The sequence below is a fragment of the Leptonotus elevatus genome, chromosome 1 (assembly GCF_054856555.1).
Source record: "Leptonotus elevatus isolate MCC_2025b chromosome 1, RoL_Lele_1.0, whole genome shotgun sequence".
Taxonomy (NCBI): Eukaryota; Metazoa; Chordata; class Actinopteri; order Syngnathiformes; family Syngnathidae; genus Leptonotus; species Leptonotus elevatus.
The window spans coordinates 29,600,876-29,624,470 of NC_141239.1; the positions used below are offsets into that span (position 1 = coordinate 29,600,876).

General features: G+C 39.3%; 2 protein-coding genes across 2 annotated transcripts; one reads left to right on the top strand and one right to left on the bottom strand.

The window, feature by feature from the left end:
• Positions 1-6,484: 6,484 nt before the first annotated feature.
• Positions 6,485-12,233, bottom strand: pctp (phosphatidylcholine transfer protein). The gene is made up of 6 exons (XM_086079774.1): positions 11,853-12,233; positions 10,255-10,372; positions 8,005-8,084; positions 7,742-7,913; positions 7,011-7,078; positions 6,485-6,855 (listed from the first exon to the last, which is right to left on the bottom strand). The coding sequence occupies exons 1-6, from the start codon at positions 11,982-11,984 to the stop codon at positions 6,781-6,783; spliced, it is 645 nt and encodes a 214-aa protein (XP_085935900.1). The 5' UTR covers positions 11,985-12,233; the 3' UTR covers positions 6,485-6,780.
• Positions 12,234-13,910: 1,677 nt separating this feature from the next.
• On the top strand, positions 13,911-20,358 carry tmem100a (transmembrane protein 100a). Its single transcript, XM_086095840.1, has 2 exons — positions 13,911-14,059; positions 16,747-20,358. Exon 2 carries the CDS (start codon positions 16,781-16,783, stop codon positions 17,213-17,215), a length of 435 nt encoding a protein of 144 aa, XP_085951966.1. The 5' UTR covers positions 13,911-14,059; positions 16,747-16,780; the 3' UTR covers positions 17,216-20,358.
• The last annotated feature ends 3,237 nt before the right edge of the window (positions 20,359-23,595 follow it).

Sequence of the window (23,595 nt, forward strand, 5' to 3'; positions counted from 1 at the left end):
GACGAGGATGGAGCGTGTGTGTGTCAAGCAGTGGGAAAGCTTTGTCGAAATAGAAGTATTTTGCAAAAGTATTCAAGTTTCCATCCAATTGTTTCAAATTTTTTAAGTGAATTTTGTGAAAACTGACATGCGACTTATGCCCGTTTCCATCTGTTCTTCTTTTGCGGATATTGAGAGGAGACTCCGCCCCTGTAGGTGGCGGTACCATAGAGATGTGATCCACCAGTAATTTCAAAGAAGAAGAGTATGAGTTTGCTTTTGTAATTGTTGATAAGCCGTCGCGTTTCTTTGCTGTTTTCCATCTAAAATAGCATAAATATTCGCTTCTTTAATTAATTCCAAAAAGATTTCAGATTCGTCGTCCCCCACAAACATACCTTACTTTATCGTCTGACATTGCTTTGGGACTACAAACGTACGTGTGACGTAACATCCGGTCAAAACGTGCGACGTGTGTCCGGTCTTGCCAGCGGTTATTCGCAAAATCTGTTTCCATAGCCTTTATTCCATACGCTTCAAAATCCACCCCCTCTAAGCGTAACTTTTTTGCAAATTTTGGGCCCTTTTTCGAATTTCTAGCGTTTCTATTCAGTTTTATTTTCGTATTTCTGGAAAATTCTAATAAAAATGGGTGGATGGAAACCCAACTAGTGTATGGGGTAGATGCCACAGACTTCCAACTTCCGGGTTTTACACATCAGCGCCGTTTCCGGCCACTGCTGGCCGCGTTCCAACACTCGCACCCCCACCCCTGCACCCCCCCAACCGCGCACACTCCCGCTCATCAACGAGTTATAAGCGCGTAACACCTGTTACCAACACCAATTGCCCGAACCCGCCCGATGAGGGGAGAGAGATGTTTTTAAAGTAATCCTAACTCATTCAAGTTAACAACTCTGGGCGCCCGTCTTCCATAAACATCATGAGCACCTCCTACAGAGCTACGAGATCTCGCGAGACGGGACATTACGAGAATTGCAACTCAGAAGCAAAACACTCTTCAATGGAAACACATACAAGTCGAAATTGTACATAATCGAAATAGTACAACATTTATTTTTGTGAAAAACTGTAATGGAAACGCAACTAAAGACATTAATATTAACACTTGTTTCCCTCATTCCACTCAAAAAAGACAGTGATGGGCATAAGCCTTCAGTCTGACCACCTGCAACGGTTCCTAGCTTCTTTTTTTTTTGGGGGGGGGGGGGCTTCAGCTAACTACCTACCAAGTAGCATGACTGAACAGCAAAAAAAGCAGACTAGTAATGGAAATAATCATATCAAACATTATTTATATAGCACCTTTCATACAATAAAATGCAACTAAAGGTGCTGAACAATTAAAACATCCATAGTACAATAAAAAGATAACCCACCCCTCCCCCTAACATTATCATGATCATACCCACAAACACAAACACGCACACACGCAAACCACAACATGGCGGGGCACAGAAAAACCCTGTGAGGAAAGGCACCCGGGAGGAGCTCATCCACACTGAGAGGGACGACTGCCAACCACCACAGGGAGCAATGTCATCCCAGAGACCCTCGGCCCTAAAAACTTAGTAACAACCAAATACTGTATTTTTGTTGTTTAAATATTATTTTTAAACTAGATGATATATATATATATATATATATATATATATATATATGTATATATACACAGTATACTCTAAAATGTTGGGGGTGCTATTGTTCAGGGATGCACGATAATGTTATTTTCAACTGATACAGATAAACCAATAATTTAGAAAGTGCCGATGTCGATAACCGATAAGTAAGCTGATAATTGTTTGCAAAATTAACTTGAATACAAATATATTTTCGAGTCCTACTATAAATCTAATGTGGAAACATTGTGTAAAGCACAGTGAAGCTGAATTTTCTTGATATCTCTGCTTCAAAGACAACCAGTAACTCGGTTTGCCACAACAAAACAGTCATGTTTTAAAAATTCAACAAAAAACTGCAAGGGTGTTGTGGAAATGTCAGTAGTTACGCGAGATGAATAAAACAATTTGTCTTTTGGCTTTCTTTATATTTGAAACTTCAAATTTACACAAGTCTTACAGAGCAGTCTACAAGAAGTGAACTGTGAGAGTGTGCGCAGTAAATTATCATGGGAAGATTTTTATGCAGCATGGTTAGGTTTTGGGAGGAGAAGGGAGGGTCAGCTAGACAGGAAAGCAAGCAGTCTGTTCCCAGCAGGTTTATCAGTCAAGGTCATTTCAATATTGCTTCATGTACAAGTGAAAAGCCCATTGTTAAAGAAAATACAGGTGTCCACAATACAGAATAAAACTTATGTTAATACGTGTTAAATAAATATTATTATTATAGGAGAGGGGAGGGGTGGAGGAGTTGGGCACAACTTGAGCCACAACCACAACAGATGGACCAACGTGGCATGTCTATTATTATCGGAGGATTTCTTTATTATCTGGTTTATCTGTATGATGTCAAATTGGTCGATAATTGACGATAATTATCAGCTACCATTATTATCGTGCATCCCTACTATTGTTCACTTTGGGAGTGCTTCAGCATTTGACAAAAATGGACTAAATACGCGTCTGGATTTTTTTTTCAAACCAATCATTTATAGTTAAAATTTTGTCTTCTAGTCTTGAAACTTCTTTCTACACTTGACAATTGTGCATGAAGTTTATGGCGCAGTAATTGGCCGACAAAAAAAGTTGACAGACGACGAAGCAGAAGTGCGCGCTGGCTATCTGCCGTGGTCATCTCTCGCAGAAATGAGCAAAAAGTCAGCAAAGCGCTTGAAAAATAAGCTCGCCAGCAGAGACGTTATTTTGTTACGTCTGGCAGACAGAGAGGCACCTGGGAAATCTGAGCCCACGTCCAGCGTGTTGTGTTGGGGGGGGGTAAGGATGAGTGCGGGGGAGGGGGTCAGTCAGCTTTGTGTCACTTTCTGGTTTTACAGCTAAAAATGTGAAAATTGTGGGGACATTTTGTGTGAATGCTGGGGAATTGATTTGGAATTATTGAAATGTAGGCAAGACTTTAAATAAATTATCTCATTTTAATGTGTAGCATGCGCAATTGTGAGAAAAGTATGCATTTTTGGAATGTGACAAAATGGTACGTAACCAGTGGCGGTTGGTCAATAGAGGGCCCACGTTACTTTCCTTGAACACCCACAAAATTCAAAGCGTTGAGAATAAAATGATAACAATTCCAAATATATGTACAGCGTATACTGCATATTTGATGTGTATATTGATGAGGGAAGTGATTTTGTTCATCTTTGTCTGATTTTGTGATGCAATTCCACTGTGGGGTGCACTAAACTTCTCGGAATGTTAAAAAAAAGGCCGAAACGAACGCAGGGGTATCAAAATCATATTAGCTCGGGGGAAAATATATTACTAAGTGGGCCAGGCCGGTAAAATCATGGTATAAAACTTCAAAACAATCGGCGTCAGTTAAACACAGATTTTCGCTATTTGCAGGCCAGCGCTAAATAGAGAGGCTCAACTGTAAATATATTGTTCCCAAAAACACTTCGCCTGTATGAATTCCGGGCGTACCTGTTTTGCATATATGTATATTGTTCTCAGAATGCATTTTGTGGCGCAGTTATTAAAGTTATGGGTCGTTAATCCATGTCATATGTGTTTGTGTTACCAGTAGCTGAATGTGTGTCATATTCAGCATGTTTATGTTTGACTGATGTTGGTCTATGTTTTTATTTTTTTTCAAGACACTATAACTTTAGGCTGTCTGTAAAATAATGACATCCAGACAGGGTTATTATAGTTTCGGAATCTTTCATTTTAGTTCGATTTTATTTCGTTTTTGAGTTGTTTTTTTAATTTAGTTAGTTTTAATTAGTTTTTAGGGTGGTTCTGTTAGTTTTTATTAGTTTTAGTTATTTCAGAAATGTTTAGTTTTGGTTTAGTTTGAGTTAGTTTCAGTATTAGTTTTAGTTTTTTTTGGTGTGTATTACTTGTACGTAATATTTAAAAAAACACCATGGGAGCAACGTTATCTGAAGGTGCTTTTCTTTTATTTCTTCTTTTTTTTTATGAGAGAGCTCAGTATTGTTCATTCGGTAATCTTACACATTCGACATGTCATCATCATTGCTCTCTCTCTTTTTGTTCTTTTTTTTGTATGTGCGTGAGTATGTGCATGTGCAGGTGCGTGTGTGTGAGTGTGTGCTCATTAATTCACCTAAAACCTATTAAAAATCCCATACCGTTCACCTAAACTGAATACTTCAGAATCCAGCTAGAGTCGTGAGGTTGTCAGGAGACCCGAGGAAGCATCAAAGAAAAGAAAGAAAAGTGAAATCCAGCACCGACCAGACATCACCTACTATACACCGGGTTACCAACCAGAATCTTTCACCAACCCCAGAAACATATAAATTCCAAGGTGCTTTTCTATTGGCTGCTGCTAGATGACGTCACTTTTGTGTGACACACTTTCAAATGTCCTTATTCCGGTTCATATCAAAATAAAATATTCCCCAAATGCTCATGCATTAAATTGATTACCAAAGACTGAAACGAAGGACATTTTTGCTGTAATTATAGTTAGTTTTATAAACATAAAATGTAGTTTCAGTTAGTTTTCGTTTTTTAAAAAGCATTTTTGTGTTTAATTTATTTCGTTAATGTAATTGTTTTTTTAATTTTGTTTTTTCGTTAGTTTTAGTTAACTAAAATAACCTTGCATCCAGGTCAATTCAAGTTGCATCGCTTATCTGAGGATTGCTTGTGAAATTGCAAATTTATATGTTTTGATTTTGTCCGTTTGATTCATTGATTTGACGATTACTCTTTTTTTTACTTTACAAGATCGCGTCATCTCCGGTGCTGGTTTAAACCCCTTTGTGTGCCTGATCCGGCCCGTGGGCCGTACGTTTGTCACCCTTGGCCTAGCGTGTCCGAAATTTTGTAAATGGAATGTCGATTTTTTTTTTTTTATTGGGATTGAGAAATGTGGAAGGAGAAGCCCATCAAAAATGTGAGGAGGTTAATAATAATAATAATAATAGAGAATTTTGGTGTTGAATGCTGCGTTCTTCAGCTTTGACACAATTCAGCGAGTGCGTGACCAATCAGAAGGCTGGCCAAGAAATAAATTGGTCTTGCACTCGCCGTCCAGCTGACATTCCAAAATATGAAAACATGCAGAGCATCAACTGTTCGGGTTTTTGTTTCCGCTCGCTACTGTCGCATCTCGACGCGTGCTATTACATATATAAACATACTCGTTTATAAAGGCCGCCAAAAGTCACAGTATACCAGAAAAGGGAAAAATAAAATTTCGAACAAACAACAAAAATATATATCGCGTGGTGCATTTCCAGCACCACGCCAACTGTGTGTGTCGGAATGTTCGCATATGATTCCTTTTATTTCACAGTACTTACTTCTGCAACAATTGCATGTGCCGTATCTTGCACCAATTTGCATACTGACTATTTGTTATTTTTCTTCTCACATCGTTCCTTGCAATTAATTCAATTACAGCGACGTCATTGCTGCTTCTAATCTGTGGCAATAATAACCATCATGCTTTACCATCAGTGCAGGGACTACAGATGGAAACATTTCTTTTTGTCTAACTGGCAATGTTTATTCACTCACGTGTCTTGTCCCTGTTATAAAGCAACACATCTCCGATTCTTCCTTGCCCACACCAAAGGTCAGAGGTCCTTCGGTGCCCTCCGCCTTAAAGTTCGACTACTTCTAGTGATTAATCTTGTTACAGCCTCCTTTGGTAAACTCTCAACATTTGACCCTGACCTATGACCCCCAAATGGTACAGTAAAGGACCCTAATCCTGACCTGTTTCAGTATTTTATTCTTTGTTGTATTTTTTGTCATGTTTTTTTTTTTACTTTTCTGACTGCCATGTTATGATACAGTATAAAAAAGTGTGCAAGAAACATTAACACCCAAACGTCACACCCCAGTTACATACTATACATAATTTTTTTTATCTCCCGTTTTCTTCAACAGCATGATTGAGCAATGCAAGTCCACACCTTAGACATTAGCGCCATCTAGAGATAATGACTCCACACTGCACTTACACATACATTTGCTTATTCTCTCTCTCTCTCTCTCTCTCTCTCTCTCTCTCTCTCTCTCTCTCTCTCTCTCTCTCTCTCTCTCTCTCTCTCTCTCTCTCTCTCTCTCTCTCTCTCTCTCTCTCTCTCTCTCTCTCTCTCTCTCTCTCTCTCTCTCTCTCTCTCTCTCTCTCTCATCCAAATAACTCGTCAACTTCTAAAATAAATATTCACCTTTAACTTGAAATGACAGTCATTTTTGTGTTGTTGTGTTGACTTTGTTTGGATTAGATTTAGTTTGATGTCCTGTCTAGTTTTTGTCTCCATCTGTTCCTCGTCTCAGCCAATCAGCTCTAAGCACAGTAGTTTGCCCCATCCTGGTTGACATCATTATGATATTCGTAAAATATCTCATTAAACACGCAGCTGCATGATAATAAATATTTGTTTACTTGCCATTGAATTTTTGACAATCAGCAGGGAGGTTCACAACAGGATCATTTGTGCACACAACAAACGTTCACATCTGCCCATTAAAAAACTTAAATAATTTACATTGCATACGTCATTTTGATCGTAAACATGACAAGTTCAGATTGCACATAAAGGAGTGGAGTGTGTGTGTAAATAAAAGACAGCAGGAAAATACAAAGGCGACCAATCATGCCCAAGACGGCCCACATCCCTGCCACTCACATTGATGACTAAAATGCCATCAAGTGTCCTCATTTTTTCTGACAGTAGAGCGGATAGTTGGCGCACGCCTTCTTCATGTCAGTGAGGAAGCCGGGAACGCCGCTCTGGTGACCAGCAAAACAAAACAAGACAACAAAAGTGAGATGACATCACACTGAAACACATCTGCGGGCGATAAAGTTCACAAACACACCTTGGCCCTAGACAGCACTAACTTCAAATTGAATGTATGGAAATTGGTAACATGTGCTTCCTTTACCTTGGCTGCCCAGTTGACCAGCCAGGTGGGAATCATCCCGCCAGGATTGTCAAAGTAATTCATGAACACTGAAAAGTGGAACAGGACACATTGATTGAACACATCAGTCATTATTAACTCATTCGCTGCCATTAACGGCTACAGACGTCAAAAATTCATTTGAACAATTTCTATTAGTTTAAAAATGTTTGCCCACTTTTGTTAACAAGAGTATGAAAACCTAGAACAAATATTTTATTGTACATTTAGAACAGATATAAAATTTGTGATTAATTGTGAGTTAACTTGTGAAGTAATGCGATGATTACAAATATTAATTTTAATAATCTTTTCTTTTTTTAAAGAAAGAAAAGATTATTTAAAAAAAATTAAAGATCTTTTTTTTAATTACAAAGAAAATATTATAAAAAATTAGGGGCGTCCGACGATTAAATTTGTTTGTAATTAATCGCATGACTTCACTAGTTAATTCACGATTAATCACAAATTTTATATCTGTTCTAAATGTACAATATTTTTTTCTAGGTTTTCATACTCTGGTTAACAAAAGTGGAAAAAAAATTCAACTAATAGAAATAGTTTAAATGAAGTTTTGACGTCTTTAGCCGTCAGTGGCAGTGAATAAGTTAAGTTTCAACATTCTACATTTTGACAATTGCATGAATCCCTCCACTTTTTCAACTCTTGGTCATTCATGTGCATTTCCTCCACAAATTGCGTCATCTGTTTACCTCTGGTTCCGGCGTTGCCGTCAGCCTCCATGGCGACCGTCTGCTTGTACTCATTGACCCTCAGCACGCCGTTCTTCTCCGGGTACGGCGTCTCGGGCGAGCTTCTGGCCAGGATGACCCAGATCTTCCTGCCGTCCACGTCCAGCACGCGGCGCTCCCTGACGTACAGATACTAAATGCAACGCGGCCGGCGCGTTAAGGAAGACGCCGCAAGGACCAGAGGACGCGACGAGGCACGATGGCGGTTTTGAGGGGAAGGATACGTCTCTGTTGGACAAAGGGAAGGGGTACTTGACCTCCCAGTAGATGGCCGGCTGGCCGGCAATCTCCTTCTCCACCAGTTCTAACAAGCACAAAGGGGCGGGGAAATTCTGCTCAACGCCAAAGTCAACGACAGATGCTCGCGCTCTGCGCACACTCGCAAAAGGAGAGCGCAATTTGGGATCGACTACACGCACTTGATCAATTAACTGCTTATTTTATCATATGTTTTGGGGTAACTAATGATGAATCATTTTTAACTAATTCACTGCCATTGACGGTTATAGATGCCAAAAATTCACTTGAACTATTTCTATTAGTTTCATATGTTTTTCCACTTTTGTCAACAAGAGTATGAAAGCCTAGAATTGTTTTTATTTTACATTTAGAAGAATTTGTGATTAATCGTGAGTTAACTCGTAAAGTCATGCAATTAATTAAGATTTTAATCGCCCGACACTCCTAATTTTTTTTACTAATTGTAATTAATCACATGACTTCAATAGTTAACTCACGATTAATCATACATTTTATATCTGTTCCAAATGTACAATAAAAAAACATTCTAGGTTTTCATACTCTTGTTAACAAAAGTGGGGAAAAAATTAAACTAATAGAAATAGTTCAAATGAATTTTTGACGTCTATAGCCGTCAATGGCAGTGAATGAGTTAAACATAATTTTATGACAATTAGCTAACAATTAATCATTTCATTGGTATTCATTTAATATTACATTTTGGGGAAATTAGGGACCAATTAATGGATTTATTGTTTAGTTTGTATGGATTAGGTAAAATTAACAAATGATTAAAGATACAGTGTGTATTATTTAGTGCCATCTAGGAGTGAACTAACAAAATGCAACATGTTTTAAGCACGTACATTACGTTGACTACCAATTATTATTTGGCATGAGCAAGCGAGCATTCCGGCGAATGACCGAACAAGAACGGCTAGCGGGAGATGCTAGTGAAAGCTAATGAACGCAAAACAGAGAGAGACAAACGGTGGCAGCCCGAATCACGGGAATCAGTGTGACCGCCTGAAGGCCCCAGCTGCGGAAGGTTAGCGGCAGTCAACACATTTGGTCCCATACTAGCTTCAAACAACACCAGAGGCTAACTACATTCGTGAAATTCGACTTTGGGTATCCGTTGCAGAAAGATGGTGGAAAAACTTGTCAGCCTCCTGTAAGGTGTGGACGACCGATGTAATATAATTAGTTAATTATTAGACCTACGATTATGTAAAAAAAAAAAAAATGTTGGTTGTTGTGATAGAACATTTATTGGCATATTATTGAACTCAATAGTGAGTTTTTTAATTGAATGAATTATTAGTTCACCACTGGATGGTGCTAAATTTTACACACTGTCTCCCTTTCATTTTTTTTTTAACTAACATATTTCGTGGGGAAAGTTAACTAACAATAGTAAATTGTAATTTTTTTAATAGTATGGTTTTGAAAAATACTTTATTTTAATTGCCATTTTATAAATTTGACATTTTATTGATTCATAAATGGACTAACTTTTCAGGAAAATTAGAAAACGATGAATCAATTAATTGTGTTTTTAATATAACATTTTGGGTAAAATTAATGATTGATAAATACTTTTTATATGCTTTAGTGAAAATTTATTAATTAAATGCTATAATATTATATTTTAAGGAAAATTAAAAACTAATTAAATAATTGGTTGTCATTTTATAATATTAAGAGTTTGGGAAATTTATGATAGATTATTTGCTAGTTTTTTAATATGCTTTAGGTGAAATTAATGATAGATTAATATGTTTTTTGAATATGTTTTTGAAATAATTAAGGGTTAACAAATTGTTATTTTATCAGTATTATATTTTAGGGAAAAAAATGACAATTTTATTAATGAATTAGTTGACATGTTTAATATTAAGTGTTTGGGAAAATAAGTGATTGATGAATTATTTTTAACATTTAATTTTAGGGACAATGAAGATGATTATTGAAATGAACATTCTGATTCTTATAAAATAAATATGACTTCATTGACCTGTCAGTGTCTTAATTGCAGCAGTTTGTAAGGGAGGCGGAGCAACAAACGGGCATCTACATCTCCACGAGGCTACGTGAGCAAAGACACTCGCTACGTCTTACCTGCTCAGTTCTGCAGACGGGCATGAAGACAGAGAGAATGCCAACAGTTGAGTATGCAACCACGCGCATGTTTTTAGGCGGAAGTGGGGACGAGAGACTTGGTGTGGCGTTACCTTTGACGTAGGAATCCCAGTGCTTGCGGTAGGCCAGGTCCATGTAGACGTCAGCGCAAAGCTCCGCCTTGCAGTCGCTCAGCGAGCCAAACACTTTGTACTCATAAAGTCCCGTTTCCTGAAAACAAACGGGACCGTTTTGGCTTGTAATCAAGTCCTTCGTGTAAAGCGACTCCTTGCAAAACAGCACATTTTTAAGTAATGGTTTTGGATGTGTTTTTTTTTAAACAGTATACAGTTACAGTTTTTTGTACAGAGTTGTTACTATTTTTTATATACATTGTGGGCTAAAACTATATTCAAAAACATTTTGATGTGGTCTTTTCAGCTATTGTGGCTGGTCTGGTACTTAGCCCCACCGTACTGCCTTTAACTCATTCACTGCCATTGACGACTAAAGACGTCAAAAATTCATGTGAACTATTTCTATTAGTTAGTCATTTTCTATAAAAAAAAACTATAATTTTTTATTGTACATTTATAAGATATATAAAATTATCATGCGATTAATTACGATTAAACACCCCTTATTTTTAATATATATATCTTTTAATTAGACCAGTCAGGCAATTTTTTAAAAATTGTAATTAGTTACATGACTTCACTAGTTAACTAACAATTAATCACAAATTTTATATCTGTTCTAAATTTACAATATTTTTTTTCTAGGTTTTCATACTCTTGTTAGCAAAAGTAGAAAAAAATGTTAAACTAATAGAGATAGTTTAAATGACGTTTTGGCGTCTATAGCCGTCAATGGCAGTGAATGAGTTAATCCCAAAGTGCATGACAGGGATTAAGACCAGAGATTATTTTGTGATCCAGCGTGACGTTGAGGCTGCAGGAAACTGTAAACATGAATGAACTTTAACCACCACAGTGTTGCACTTGATGAGGTTTAATAGCAATTTTGTGCAGAAATAAGCGACGTCAAGCATCATCATCGTCAAGTGCTGTAACTCTGTTCATTTATCTGCCAGCAACTGATGCTGTAGCGACAGGTAGAAAAATAAAGTGCTCCACCACTAGATGGCAGAAAGTCCCTATTTATTGTGTATTCACTTTTTGGTAAATGTACTCTTTAGTACACAATGAGGTTTTTTCTCTCCTGTTTTTATAGTAAATGCATCATTTTGCTTAAAAAAATGAATACATTTTCAAGTGCACTCACAAACTGATTTCTGGAGATGCATTTCATGAAATGATGTGTGCAATAATTTAGTTTTCCTTAATGTGTGTGTGTTTTTGTTTTGTTTTCATGTATATTTTACTATGCGTGGGGTGGAGGCAATTCGGGAGATAATATTCACCTGCTTTCTTTAAGTATAACCAAACCTAATTGGAAATAATTGGAATTTAAAATTGCCCCCCGCCCCCCTCCCGCAACAAACATGATATAACACCTTGCTCAATCAAACTGATTGCTCACCTTAATTAATAAAAGCCATCTCTTAAAATCGGCATATGAGTGACACTTTAACACTGTGGCTTTTAATTCATTCCGGTTGGGACACCGTGAGTGTTTATGGTGCGGGCGCGTCGGGAACCGGTAGTGCAAAGACAAATGGCGGTTTCATTTCAGCTGGCAAATGAGGAACCTGCTCAAGAAGTCTGTAAATGCTGACGCCCATGGTCTCGGTGAAAAGCTGCCATCCTCCGTCCAGCTGCGGCTCGTCCAGCTCCTTCCAGGCGGCTCGAAAGTCGTCATCTGTGAAGCTCAACGACGACATGACCACGACTGACAAGCAGCGCTTCTTATGATGCCAGCTTCCGCTCACAATCCACCAAAATAAAGGCAAAGGCTTTTTCCTATTAGCTCTGCTTCTTTCCTTCTCCGGAATCCATCGAGGTGATTTATAAAGCAAGGGCGGGGCTACCACGGGCCAGACTCCTGTCACCCACTCGAGGGGAGAATTTTGATGAACGCGATACTGTGCTTCTGATCATTCTTACCGCATTACACCAGTGATGGGTCAAATTGTGTTGAGACTTCAAAGTGTGTGTTGAGCAATCCAGGATGGAATTTCTGAAGCGCGGAAATGACGTCATTAATGATTAATGAACAGATTAGATTTGTTTCTGCTTGTATTATGAGTTGTTATGGTATATGTTATTGTATATTGTATATGTTGTTATGTGTGTGCATCTGAGTTCATGAAACCATGACTGTGGAAGGTATAATATACAATGACTTCTCGGCCTTGGGCGCTTGTGTACCAAAGATAAATGTTACCATCTCTGATTTATGAAGTTTGTAATCTTAGAAATTCCGTTTGTTTTCGCATTGTAGTAACATAACGTGGCTAACATTTTACATTCGATTAAAATAAACATATAAGTGATGGAAAAGGTACTTGACTTTGAACATGATTGACGGTAACAAAAAGCATGTTAAGTAAATTTCACATGAGTTTTAGTTCTTCAACTTTTACCACTAGGCTATGGCAGAAGTCCAAGTACAGCGTGTGAGTGCACGAAAAACGGATATTACATTTGGACTTCAAAATAAAAGCATTGCAAGGGTGTGAGTCCAGTAAGATGCATCAAATGCCCCAGAAATTGAATTTTATTTGGTAAGTTTTTTCTACTCCAATGTTATGATTACTTGTAAAAAATTATGTGCGGCACATCTATGATGAGTTTACTTGTATAAAGCTTTTAGGAAAATGATTTATGTAATTTATCTGACTTCCCGTAGAAATAAGTTGCCAACATCTTTTTTGGCTCATGATATATATTTTTCTCCAAATGAAGTAGAGAGAAAAAAATCTCTTCATTACATTAAGGGTCATTCCAGAATTGGAGGACATGTGGGCTTCAAAATTCTTGAAAAAGAAACCTTCAATTTTCTAATTTTCTGCTTCAAATTCATCAACCATAGGCAATAAACTACCAAAGGCTTGATTAGCTTAGCTTACAAAGCAATGGTACCATTTTTATTTTATCTTTCCATCTTTGAAAAATTATGTTTAATAAATGAAATGTTCCCGCAGTTACAAGAGACAGCAACGAAACAATTAATACAACAACAACAAAACTACAAAAAAAGAAAAGATAAAAAAGACTAAGAAAAAATAAAAATAAAAAAGTGTTTATTTGAGATTCAATTTTGTCTTGGAACAAGAGAAAAATAATATTCTAGGAGGTACTCCAGAAATATTTGGTATTTTTAAAACAAATTTCAAGCATTCTTTTCTCTTAGGTTTTTGTCTCAGGACAGTAAATTTACTCAGAAACTGCACATTTCAATAATAAAACTTGTAATAATAATAATAATAATAATAAAATGTCTTTATATTTCAAAAAAATAAGTGCTACATGCAGTTGAGGGTGAAAAACAAATTAGCAGCATTTAAAAACAAGCATTAAAAACAAAGTACGATAAAATATAGCAGAGGTTTTTTAGTATATTCATTTCGCATTTATTTTAGTATTTTGTTTGAGGATTTTTTTTAAATTTTATTTTATGGGTGGGACGTAAAACATCCTCCAACTCTGGAATGACCCTAAAAAAACTAACGTACTTTGTGTTTTCCTGCACTGACGATGCTCTTCTTTTGTAATGCCGGACCGGACACAGTATACATGTGTGTTGTGTGTCAAAATTGACACATGCGCTGTGTTGTCAATGGAAGAGCATCGTGACGTCAGTGTGAGCTCAGAGCGGCCAGCGTGCTCATGAATGAGACGCGAAGCCACAACGTGCACTTTGATCACAAGAACTCACGTCTTCTCGTCATTCACGGCGCAGATTTGAAGGCTGCAGAGGAACACTTGGACTCCAGACATGGATTTCGACTTCCAGGTCAGACATATCGAAGCTTTTTGCTACACTATTTGCTCCAATGAACTAACAGCTCCAACATGGACTTATTGTTTGAATGCTTCAATTGTTCCTTGTTCTGGAGGTGGGGATGTAGCCTACTCATCACGAGTAAAAAATTAATAAATAAAAACAACAAAAACCATCTCACGAGTTAGTCGTTTTTGTTTTTTTGACAAATTGATGCATATGAGCAAAGAAGGGAAAAGTTTAATCCGGACAATGAGCAGAGAACATTATCAAGAGTACTGCAGTATTAGAATAGAATAAAACAGAACAGTGGTTCTCAAACTTTTTCAGTGATGAAGGGCCTACCCCCTGTGAGTTTTTTTTTTCAGCCAAGTACCCCCTAACCAGTGAAAAACATTTTTGGTTGGAAAAACAAAACAAAACAAAACAGTGTGGTGGCATCGTTGTCTGATTTATTAAACTTTTGAACTTCATTTGTACATGTGGTCTCTCTTGAACTATTTGGAAATCAAAAGACTATTTAAAAAAAGAAAATGCACATAAAAATTATGATCACTATTAAGTGTCCTCCTTTGGGATCACAGTAAAGATCTGTTCTAAAAAAGAAATCATTAATTTAAAATCAAAATTTAAAATAATTGAGAGATGATCCTACATATGGCATATGACAGTTTGGGTCAAACCATTTTTGGTTTGAGGGGACTGAGTTTTTAGGACAAATTGAACAGCCCCACTGAATATACATTTTATTTTACTAACTTAGATTTTCCTGAAGTATCTACATAATGTAATAATTATTTGTAAAGGATTTTTTGCATTGATGCTGCTTTTATAATTTATTTTAAAATCTAGCGTAATCTAGATTGCCTTCAAGTACCCCCATTTGAGAACCACTGGATTAGAATAGAATAGAATAGAATAGAACTTTATTGTCACTGTCACATAGGAACAATGAAGATTTGTGTTACACATCACATTTGCAATCTGAGGTAGCGGAAAAAAACATGAATTCAGCTATTCGCTAATTTTTTTCCCAATTTTGTTGTTTATATTATATATATATATCAATTGTTTTCAAATAGAGCCAACCAATCCCTTATTATTCAAGATTATTAAGATTTCCGCTACTTGCAAGGCGGCCCACTGCTTATCGCCTGCTCGGGAGCCACTGTAATCCATCAAGTAACTTTTTAAAGGAGTAATCAGTAGTTTGATTACTTTTTTAAGTTAACTGTTGCAACACTGACCCTAACATAACAACTCATCAGTTGGCCCTGGAACTAATCAAGCAGCGGAAATAAGTGCACCACGGGGGAAATGTTGTGAAACTAATTGGATAATGAATCCCAGCCAGCTGCAGAATTTCACCAGTCGCATTTTGCAATATGAAGAGAAAACCAAAAACGAAACATCTGCGGACGCTGCAGTTGAACTTTGGTGTGCCGGCCTCTCACTCCAGCTCGCTCGTAGCCGAGGCCGTAATGTCATCTCCCGCGCTCTCCGGGGAATGTCTCAGCTCGTGCTGGCCTCGCGGCTCCTGCGTCATTCGGCCTGAGTCGGGAGGCGGCCCGGAATGCGACCGGGGGTTACGTGGGTTCGCCGCGCCGCCGTAGCACAACCTCCGTTGGCGTAACAGCCGCCGCCTCGCAGGGAATTCTGACAACAAACATCTGTGGGAGCCCGCTCATTGTTTATGACATGCTTCCGGAACGTTTCCAGGCCCAGTTCATCAACATTCCCGGGGAGTGCGGTGTTCTGTAAGCTCGGACGGTGTTTGACCACAGAAGAAAAATGATCTCCTCTCCTAGTTCTTGTCAGCACTCGTGGATTACATTTTTATGAACACGTCCATAAGCGATCTGATGGTGGTTGATCACAGTCAAAATGATTTAAAACTCTACTCGAGCCAATGCGAACCCAGGAAAAAAAAAAAAGATGACTTCTCTTAGTTCTAGTCAGCGCTCATGCAGCAGAATTTAGGAGAGTTTTAGAGGCTTGTACAAGCAACAATCAAGGTTTGAGGATTTGTTTTTATTTGGCCTATATTATAGAGTCAGTGCCACTTTGGATCTCTTCTCCTACTTCTAGTCAGCACTTATGCTACAGAATTTAAGAGAGCCGAAAGAGACAACAAGCTATACATCAAGGCAAAAATGTTGTTTTTATTTGGTAGACTGTGTAAAAGAGTCATGACACTTTTGATTTATTCTCTTAGTTCTAGTCCACACTTGGGCCTCAGGATTTTGGAGTTTATAGAGCAAAATTGTCCAGTTTTGATCATTTGCTTTTAATTTGGACACATTGTAAAGAGTCCATGTGTTTAGATCAGGAGCGAGTATTTGTCAACTGTGGGCTTGTGAAGCCCTTTCAGACTTTTGGGGGGGATTAGGGCCTATCCAAATAAACTTGACTTCACGTTCGTACGCAACATGAAATAACAGCACCACTTTTTCTTTTTTTTTAGCTGTTCCCCAAGTTCTTGTCCACACTTATGCATCAGAATTCTGGGTGTGTTGTTGGAGACTTGTATAGAAGCAGTAAACAAGGCAAAAATGTCCTATTTTGAAAATGTGTTCTTACTTGGCACTTTTGATCTCTTCTCCTAATTCTAGTCAGCACTCGCCCATCTTAAAATCTCACAAAATGACTTGAAATTTAGGTAAATGCGTAATTAACGAATGTCACATTGGTCTTCACAGGCAGGTGGACCCGACTGAGGACAAGGCATCGCCTATGAACCACCTGAGCCCGCCGGACTGTGCCATGCCTGAAGACGGTGCTCGGGACGCCATGAAAACCCCAGCGAGCTCGGAGAAACCTTGTGTGGGCGAAGGCCCCGCCGTCGTCTCCACGACGGTCAGCATCCCCCTTGTCAACGAGGTCCAGCTGGCGGCGGCGACGGGCGGCGCCGAGCTGTCTTGCTACCGCTGCACGGTGCCGTTCGGCGTGGTGGTCCTGATCGCCGGCGTGGTGGTGACGGCGGTGGCGTACAGTTTCAACTCGCACGGATCCACCATCTCCTACTTGGGCCTGGTGCTGCTTTCGGCCGGACTGGCGCTGCTGGCCTCCAGCGCCGTCTGCTGGAGGGTCCGGCTGGAGCGAAAGAAGGAGCGGCGACGCGAGAGCCAGACTGTGCTGGTGACCAATCAGAAGAGACTTTTCACGTGAGCGCCACCTGGCGGGAGAAAGGGGAACTGGAAGAACCAGAGGTTGGGGATTGCGGTCACATGACTTGACTCAAATCGGACTTCAGTTGACAATTTTAGGACTTACTTGGTTAATATTTTTTGAAAGGCCCAACTAGATTTGACTTCCACTTAAACTATAGTGAACCCCTGCCGATTTGCATGAAGAGGCAAAGAGGGTCCCCAACAAAGCAAAATATGTACTCTTAACATTCAATCTGTTGTAGTTGGTTAACATTTAAAAAAAGACCAAGACTGGTTTTGGGACCATTAAAACAAATGAGAGCGTAAATGTGCTAGTTTGGCAAACAGATACGAGCGTGAAGTGGCAAATGGGTGAATATAGTGGTACCTTGAGATAAGAGTTCACATTAAGGGATATGTTGTGACTGAGCAAGCTTGTACTAACTTCATTTGTGACTTGCCGAACCCAAGAATCGCTTAACTCCTCTTACTTGATTATCCCCCCCCCCCCATCGTGGGACTTCTTTGAAACTTGAAGATCAACATTTGCAATTGACTCCTGACTTGTGACCTCCTCCCACCTCTGGCAAAAAAACAAAACAAAAATATATTGTTTGTAAAAGGGCTGGCGGACGTGCATCTTGCTGGCCAGAGAACAAAACTCAAGCATACGATGGGCAACATTGAGGACACGTTTGTCCAAGTCCAGGATGACTTTGTTGAAAATTGTTGGGATGTCACGTTGCAGCGTGCGCTGAAGGTACCGGATGCTACGAGCGCTCCGAACTTTGCTTTTAATTCTCATTCGTGTCTTATAATGGACCCTGAAAGTGTGTGAAACGATTCACGACTGATGCAATTGTTGAGCTGAACAGTGAAATGTCAACGATGAATCAAAGTTCAAATGTTCCTGTTCCGGATGTGCTTTGAAGCGATGTTCATCCTCTGCAGGTTGTGCATTCAATTAAGGTGGGCTTCATTTGACATATTGTCATAATAAACCATCATATGTTAATCGACATTACGCAACATAATCCCAATGACTCGAAAGGATTTTACGATCATAAAGAGCCTTTTTTTTTTAAGAGGAAATAAATATATGCTCATTTTAATAAAGTGAAATACATATAGAAAATAATTCTCTTTTTTTTACATATTTGAGTTTATTGGTTGTTTGGTGAGCACAATAGTAGAAAATGACTGAAAGAGAGATAACAACATTGATACACAAGTCCTAAAAGCGCAAGAGAAGAGATCAGTTTTCGCCTTGTGCTTATGTCTCTACCATATCAAGTCCTCCATATTGTGCTCAAGCATCATAAGAGCTCATATTTAAGAGCTAAAACTATGGGAAGAGATTTTTTTTTCTCTCCTCTGCTAGCTGTGCTGCAATTTAAAGTCCTCAATGTGGTCAAGCGCCATCAAATCTCATATGATGAACGAGTGCCGAACTGAATTAGGGCAACAGGTCTTTAAAAATATTTTTTTTTTAGCTCCTTTACAATATGTGCTGTATTTTTACAGTGTCAATTTGATTAAGCACAGTCAGATTTTGCATTTGCGAACCTTAATGCATAAGCGTTGACTAGAACTAGGAAAAGAGGATTGTTTTTTCTCCCATATTAGCTTCTTGGTCATTTAAAATTCCGCTAAAAATATGTTACCCATTACCACATTTTATTTTTTTATTTTTTTTTATCATTTGTACTTTGGGCGACACCATTCTTGAGTATGATGCTAATTGATTGATGCCTCCATCAATAATCGGCTCAAATTATGCGTGGAGGAAAAAGTAAGTCCAAACCTCCAGAGTGAGCAGGTTGGAAATAGACGGACCGTGGAAGTTTATTTATAGGCAGCCTTTGCGTTGCTATGCATCCGCGTGATACTCGACACTACAACTCAACGCCTGGCCTGCGTCAAAGGCGACGCGACAACACGCACACACACACACACTGCAGGCATGTGTGGCCGTCATCCCCCGAAATCTCTCATACACACACACACACACGAGTTAATAAGCCTCATCTGGAAGTCAAGACAAAAATTCTTAGTCAAATATTTCAATATAATCATATGGTCGCTATTCTGTGACAAACACTTCTGTCCATTTTATTGATTTATTTTTTTTACATTTTTGGGACGTCTGCATTCAGATTCATTCTATAAATGTAAAAATTTAAATAAATACAAAATACAAAAATGGACCTAAGTATTTTTTGTAGGACAGTAATAATATGTTCTATTCACATCAACGAGTCCAATAATGGCATTCTGATCAATATTGCATTTTGTTGAACACAAATTCATCAGCAAAATCCACTCGTTTTTATTCATCTCACGGTGCGGCCATTTTGCCACATTCTGTCGACTGAAATTGACATCACAGTTGCTCAGGGTTCAAGTAACGACCAATCACGGCTCACTCGTTTACTGAGTTTGGTCATATGACATTCGTAAGCTGAGCCATGACTTCCCCTTTAACCTTTGTTGGATTACATCATCAGGTCAGAGAGAGACGCAAAGCTGCTTCCTTTTGAACATATCAAAAGGACAGCACTGCTTCAAATGAATTCCACTCCCCCTTTTCCTGACTGGCGTCGTCACAGTACCTTTTAAAAATAATTCACAGATTCTAGCTATGTACTACTTGTTGTTTTTGTGAGGGATCCCCTGAAGATATTTTTCATTGATTTTGGAACTGCCCATCTCTGAATGTGGTACAGAACAGATAATGATTGAATGAATACTTAAAACATTATTTCAGAACCACATTTTTCTTTTTGAAAATTAACTCGAACAATACATTAGGACCATAAGACCAGGGATGGACAAACCCAGTCCTCGGGGGCCGCAGTCCTGCAAGTTTTGGATGTTTCCCTTCTCCAACACAGCTGATTCATATGATCAGCTCATCAGGATGCTCCGCATAAGCCTGATAACAATCCTGTTCATTGGAATCAGGTAGGGTAACCTCTCAAATCGAGGACCGGAATTGCCCACCCCTGCATTAGACACTCAACAAATGCAAAATACATTAAAACCTTGCATTTATGTGCTCTTTATGTATTTTTGTAATATTATAATCTGTCTTGTCAGTGATGCACCCCTTGGCAATTGTATTTGGAGGTTCTATTTTTTAAATAAATATTCAAAATAATAGCCTGTCTATGACTTTTCACATTTTTTAGTATAGTCTTTCTATGACGTATCCCCTTTCAGTAAGCAGGGTTCAATTTCTCATTGTCCAATCAAATTGCTTCGCTGTCATTATCCAGCTGACAGCCAGGATTTGCGCGAACGGCATCTGAGGACGACGACGATCTGCCGTGACTTGTCAACGGAGGCGGCGACGGTTCTGCAGGATGTTTGAAGGAAGCCGACCTCCTTGACGCCGACGGCAGCCTTCACAGGAGACGCCCACTGGAAGGAAGTCACGTCAGTGGCCGGCGAGAAGGTGAGCCAAACGCTCACTCTGTGTGTGTGTGTGTGTGTGTGTGTGTGTGTGTGTGTGTGTGTGTGTGTGTGTGTGTGTGTGTGTGTGTGTGTGTGTGTGTGTCACACTCAGCCACTTCCTGTCCCCACACCAGGGAGGACCTAGAATCCAGTCCCATTAAGTGACAAATGGCTAATGCACAAAAATGCTTCCTTTCATCAAATAATCTAAAGATTAAAAAAAAATGTTATGTACTTAAAAAAAAAAAAAAAAGCACATATTAGGACTATAAGAGAAGAGATTTATCTCTTGGACGAGCTCAATTGCTTCGAACTCCAAATCCTTCTTATTGACTGAACTCCATCCTATTTCGTTTTCAGGAGCTCATAGAATCCTGGCGCACGAGTGATGACTAGAACCAGGAAAATAGCTTGTCCTCCTCCTGGAGAAGTGATCATTTTTATCCCAAGCTAGCTATATTGCTTAGAACTTTATATCATTCTCGTTTTCAGGAGCTCATAGAATCTTGATGCACGAGTGGTGACTAGAACTCTGAAGAGAGACTTTTTCTCTCTCCTGGACTAGCTCCTCTGCTTTGGCGCAATTAAAACACAAACTTCTTCTTTGTGAATTTGCAGTTTTACAAGCCCGACTCACTTCTGTGCAATTTTCATTCTTCTTCACTGTGGTCAAGGAAGATCCTTGATGCTCAAGTGCTAACGAGAACTAGGAGAAGAGATTTTTTTTTTTCTTTATGGACTATCTTTTCAGTTGTGTAAAACGGTCCTCTTTGATGTTCTGCCAGGAGTTGCAAGTGTTGGCGGCGCTGGGTCCCTCGGGTGGTCCCGGCCCTTTTGGCTGGCCCTCATTTGGACGCATCAGCCACACAAAGTTCTTCCTGACCTCACAGACACGCTCGCTTCAATTCGAGTCCAACGGCTTATTTAATAGTCATAGCAATAAAAAATTGTCTGTTTCAGTTATCATCTCAGCTCCAGAAAAGACAGTTGTCCATTTCCGACTGAGGACTTCATCCCAGCAACTTCATGGAGATATATAATAGACAATTGTCATAGTGGAGCAACATCAAAAACACAATTCACATGGATATCGTAGACCCAATTTTGTGTGTTTCACGTAATCATAGCGACGGTTCTTGGATCATGTTGTGTGCAAATGCGCTTCCTCACATCTGAACATCGTTTGCGCAAAACAGACCCAAACCGTTTCCTCTTCTTCTCCGTCTTCATCCTCTTTTGTCTTCTTTTTGGCGTCCCCGCCACGGTTGGGGAATGATGAGATCCATGTGTGGGACCACATGTTGAGCGTGCCGCCCGAATGACGCACAACGTGTTTGCAGTGGTTAGCGTGATGAAACGTAAAACGCTCCCCAGGCTTTGTAGTCAACGTCATGAAAAAAAAAAAAAACCTGTATCACACTTTGTCTTTGATTTTAAATGTCAAACAGCAAGACTAGAACTCAGAAGCCAAAAAACAAACAATGGAACTGAACTGGGTTTGGGGTTCGGGTTAGAAATTTAGGATTACATTTAGAGGGTTAGAAGTTAGGATTCGAGCAATATTAGGGTTAGGTTCAAGACTTTGGTTTTATGATTAGGTTCTGGGTCTATTACGATTAGGGTTACAGTTCAGGTTTAGGGTTAGGGTTAAGATTGGTTGGTTTGGGGTTAGGATTAGAAAACCTCAATGTTTAGGAGGAGAACAATTCGAACGTTTGAAAGTGACATTGCCCACTAGTGGCCTAAATTGCATATGACATTATTTTCAAATTCTGGGCAACATCATCATCTGAACTTTAAAAACTGCTAACACATCTTTACATAAAAAAGTTGGCCGGTGAGATGTGACCCTAGCCTGTGAGCCAACAAAATAAACTGGGAGGTGCGCGGGGGAGTTAAGAGGGCGCGGGGGTGCGAGTGAGGGCGCAAACAAACTGAGCGGACCTCCCGTGAGTCTTCTTACGACATTTGGCATTGCGTAACAAGTTCACTCTTCACCTCCATACGCAAAACAAGTCACATTTATCTTTTTATTCATTTCAGTACGCAACCCCCCAGCACTCTTTGATGGGGGGGGGGGGGGTCACGGCAGGGGGCGGTCGTTGATGAGCTCGGCTCGGGATTCTTTGGCATCCGTCTACTGCAAACATTCCTGCACGGGCGGTCGCGATGACGTGCAACGCACAATGGCCAAGCGTCACTTTTACGACTCCCCGCTGGTCCGCGGTCACCGGCAATCAGTGAACGCCTTACTCAAAGACACACACACACACACACAAATACACACACACACACACACTGAACACATTAGGTTAGCATCTTTGTGAGCCGACAATTAATTCAATGTAGTGCTGGCAGCGTCTTTAGTAACAGGCAGACAATTGTGTCTTTGATGTTGCTATGATTAAGCAACAGACAAATGTGCTTTAATGCCCCTTTGATAAAGCAGAAAAACACGCAATTGTCTTTGATATCTGTGTGATTAAGTAAAATATATACAGATGTTTTTGATACCCCAAATGGTTTAGCTCCAAACACACAATCGTGCCCTTAACATTTATATGATTAAGTAGCAAACCGAGAGGTGTGTCTTTGATATACAGCCAAATCACAAGATATTTTTGCTATATTGTCAAAGAAATTGGTGAATTGTTTAAAAAAAACGGTCAAAAGCAGACAAAACTAATTAAGTGAAACCTTGACTTACAAGCGGTCCAAATTTTTCCAGTACGAGTGAGTGGCTGTTTGGTCAATTTTTTGGGAGTTACAAGCGAGCTTTAGCTGTAGCTCATGTGCAGTCACTGATGCACATTCAACCTTTTACTTTATGTCACATTCACGGGAGCCCTCAAGCTTCATCAATGGCATTGTGTCCCCATTAGCAGGCTTTGACTATTGCTCTACTGGAGGGAGCCCCCGAGGGAGCCCCCCACCCTCAACCAA

What these genes read in the sequence shown, in the direction of transcription:
- pctp (XM_086079774.1), bottom strand. Translation starts at nt 11,984, where the DNA reads ATGTCGTCGTTGAGCTTCACAGATGACGACTTTCGAGCCGCCTGGAAG. An exon ending in CTGGGATTCCTACGTCAAAG is followed by an intron (nt 8,085 to 10,254) that starts GTAACGCCACAC and finishes TGTGCTTGTTAG; the next exon opens with AACTGGTGGAGAAGGAGATT. An exon ending in TGGTCAACTGGGCAGCCAAG is followed by an intron (nt 6,856 to 7,010) that starts GTAAAGGAAGCA and finishes GCTGGTCACCAG; the next exon opens with AGCGGCGTTCCCGGCTTCCT.
- tmem100a (XM_086095840.1), top strand. Translation starts at nt 16,781, where the DNA reads ATGAACCACCTGAGCCCGCCGGACTGTGCCATGCCTGAAGACGGTGCT.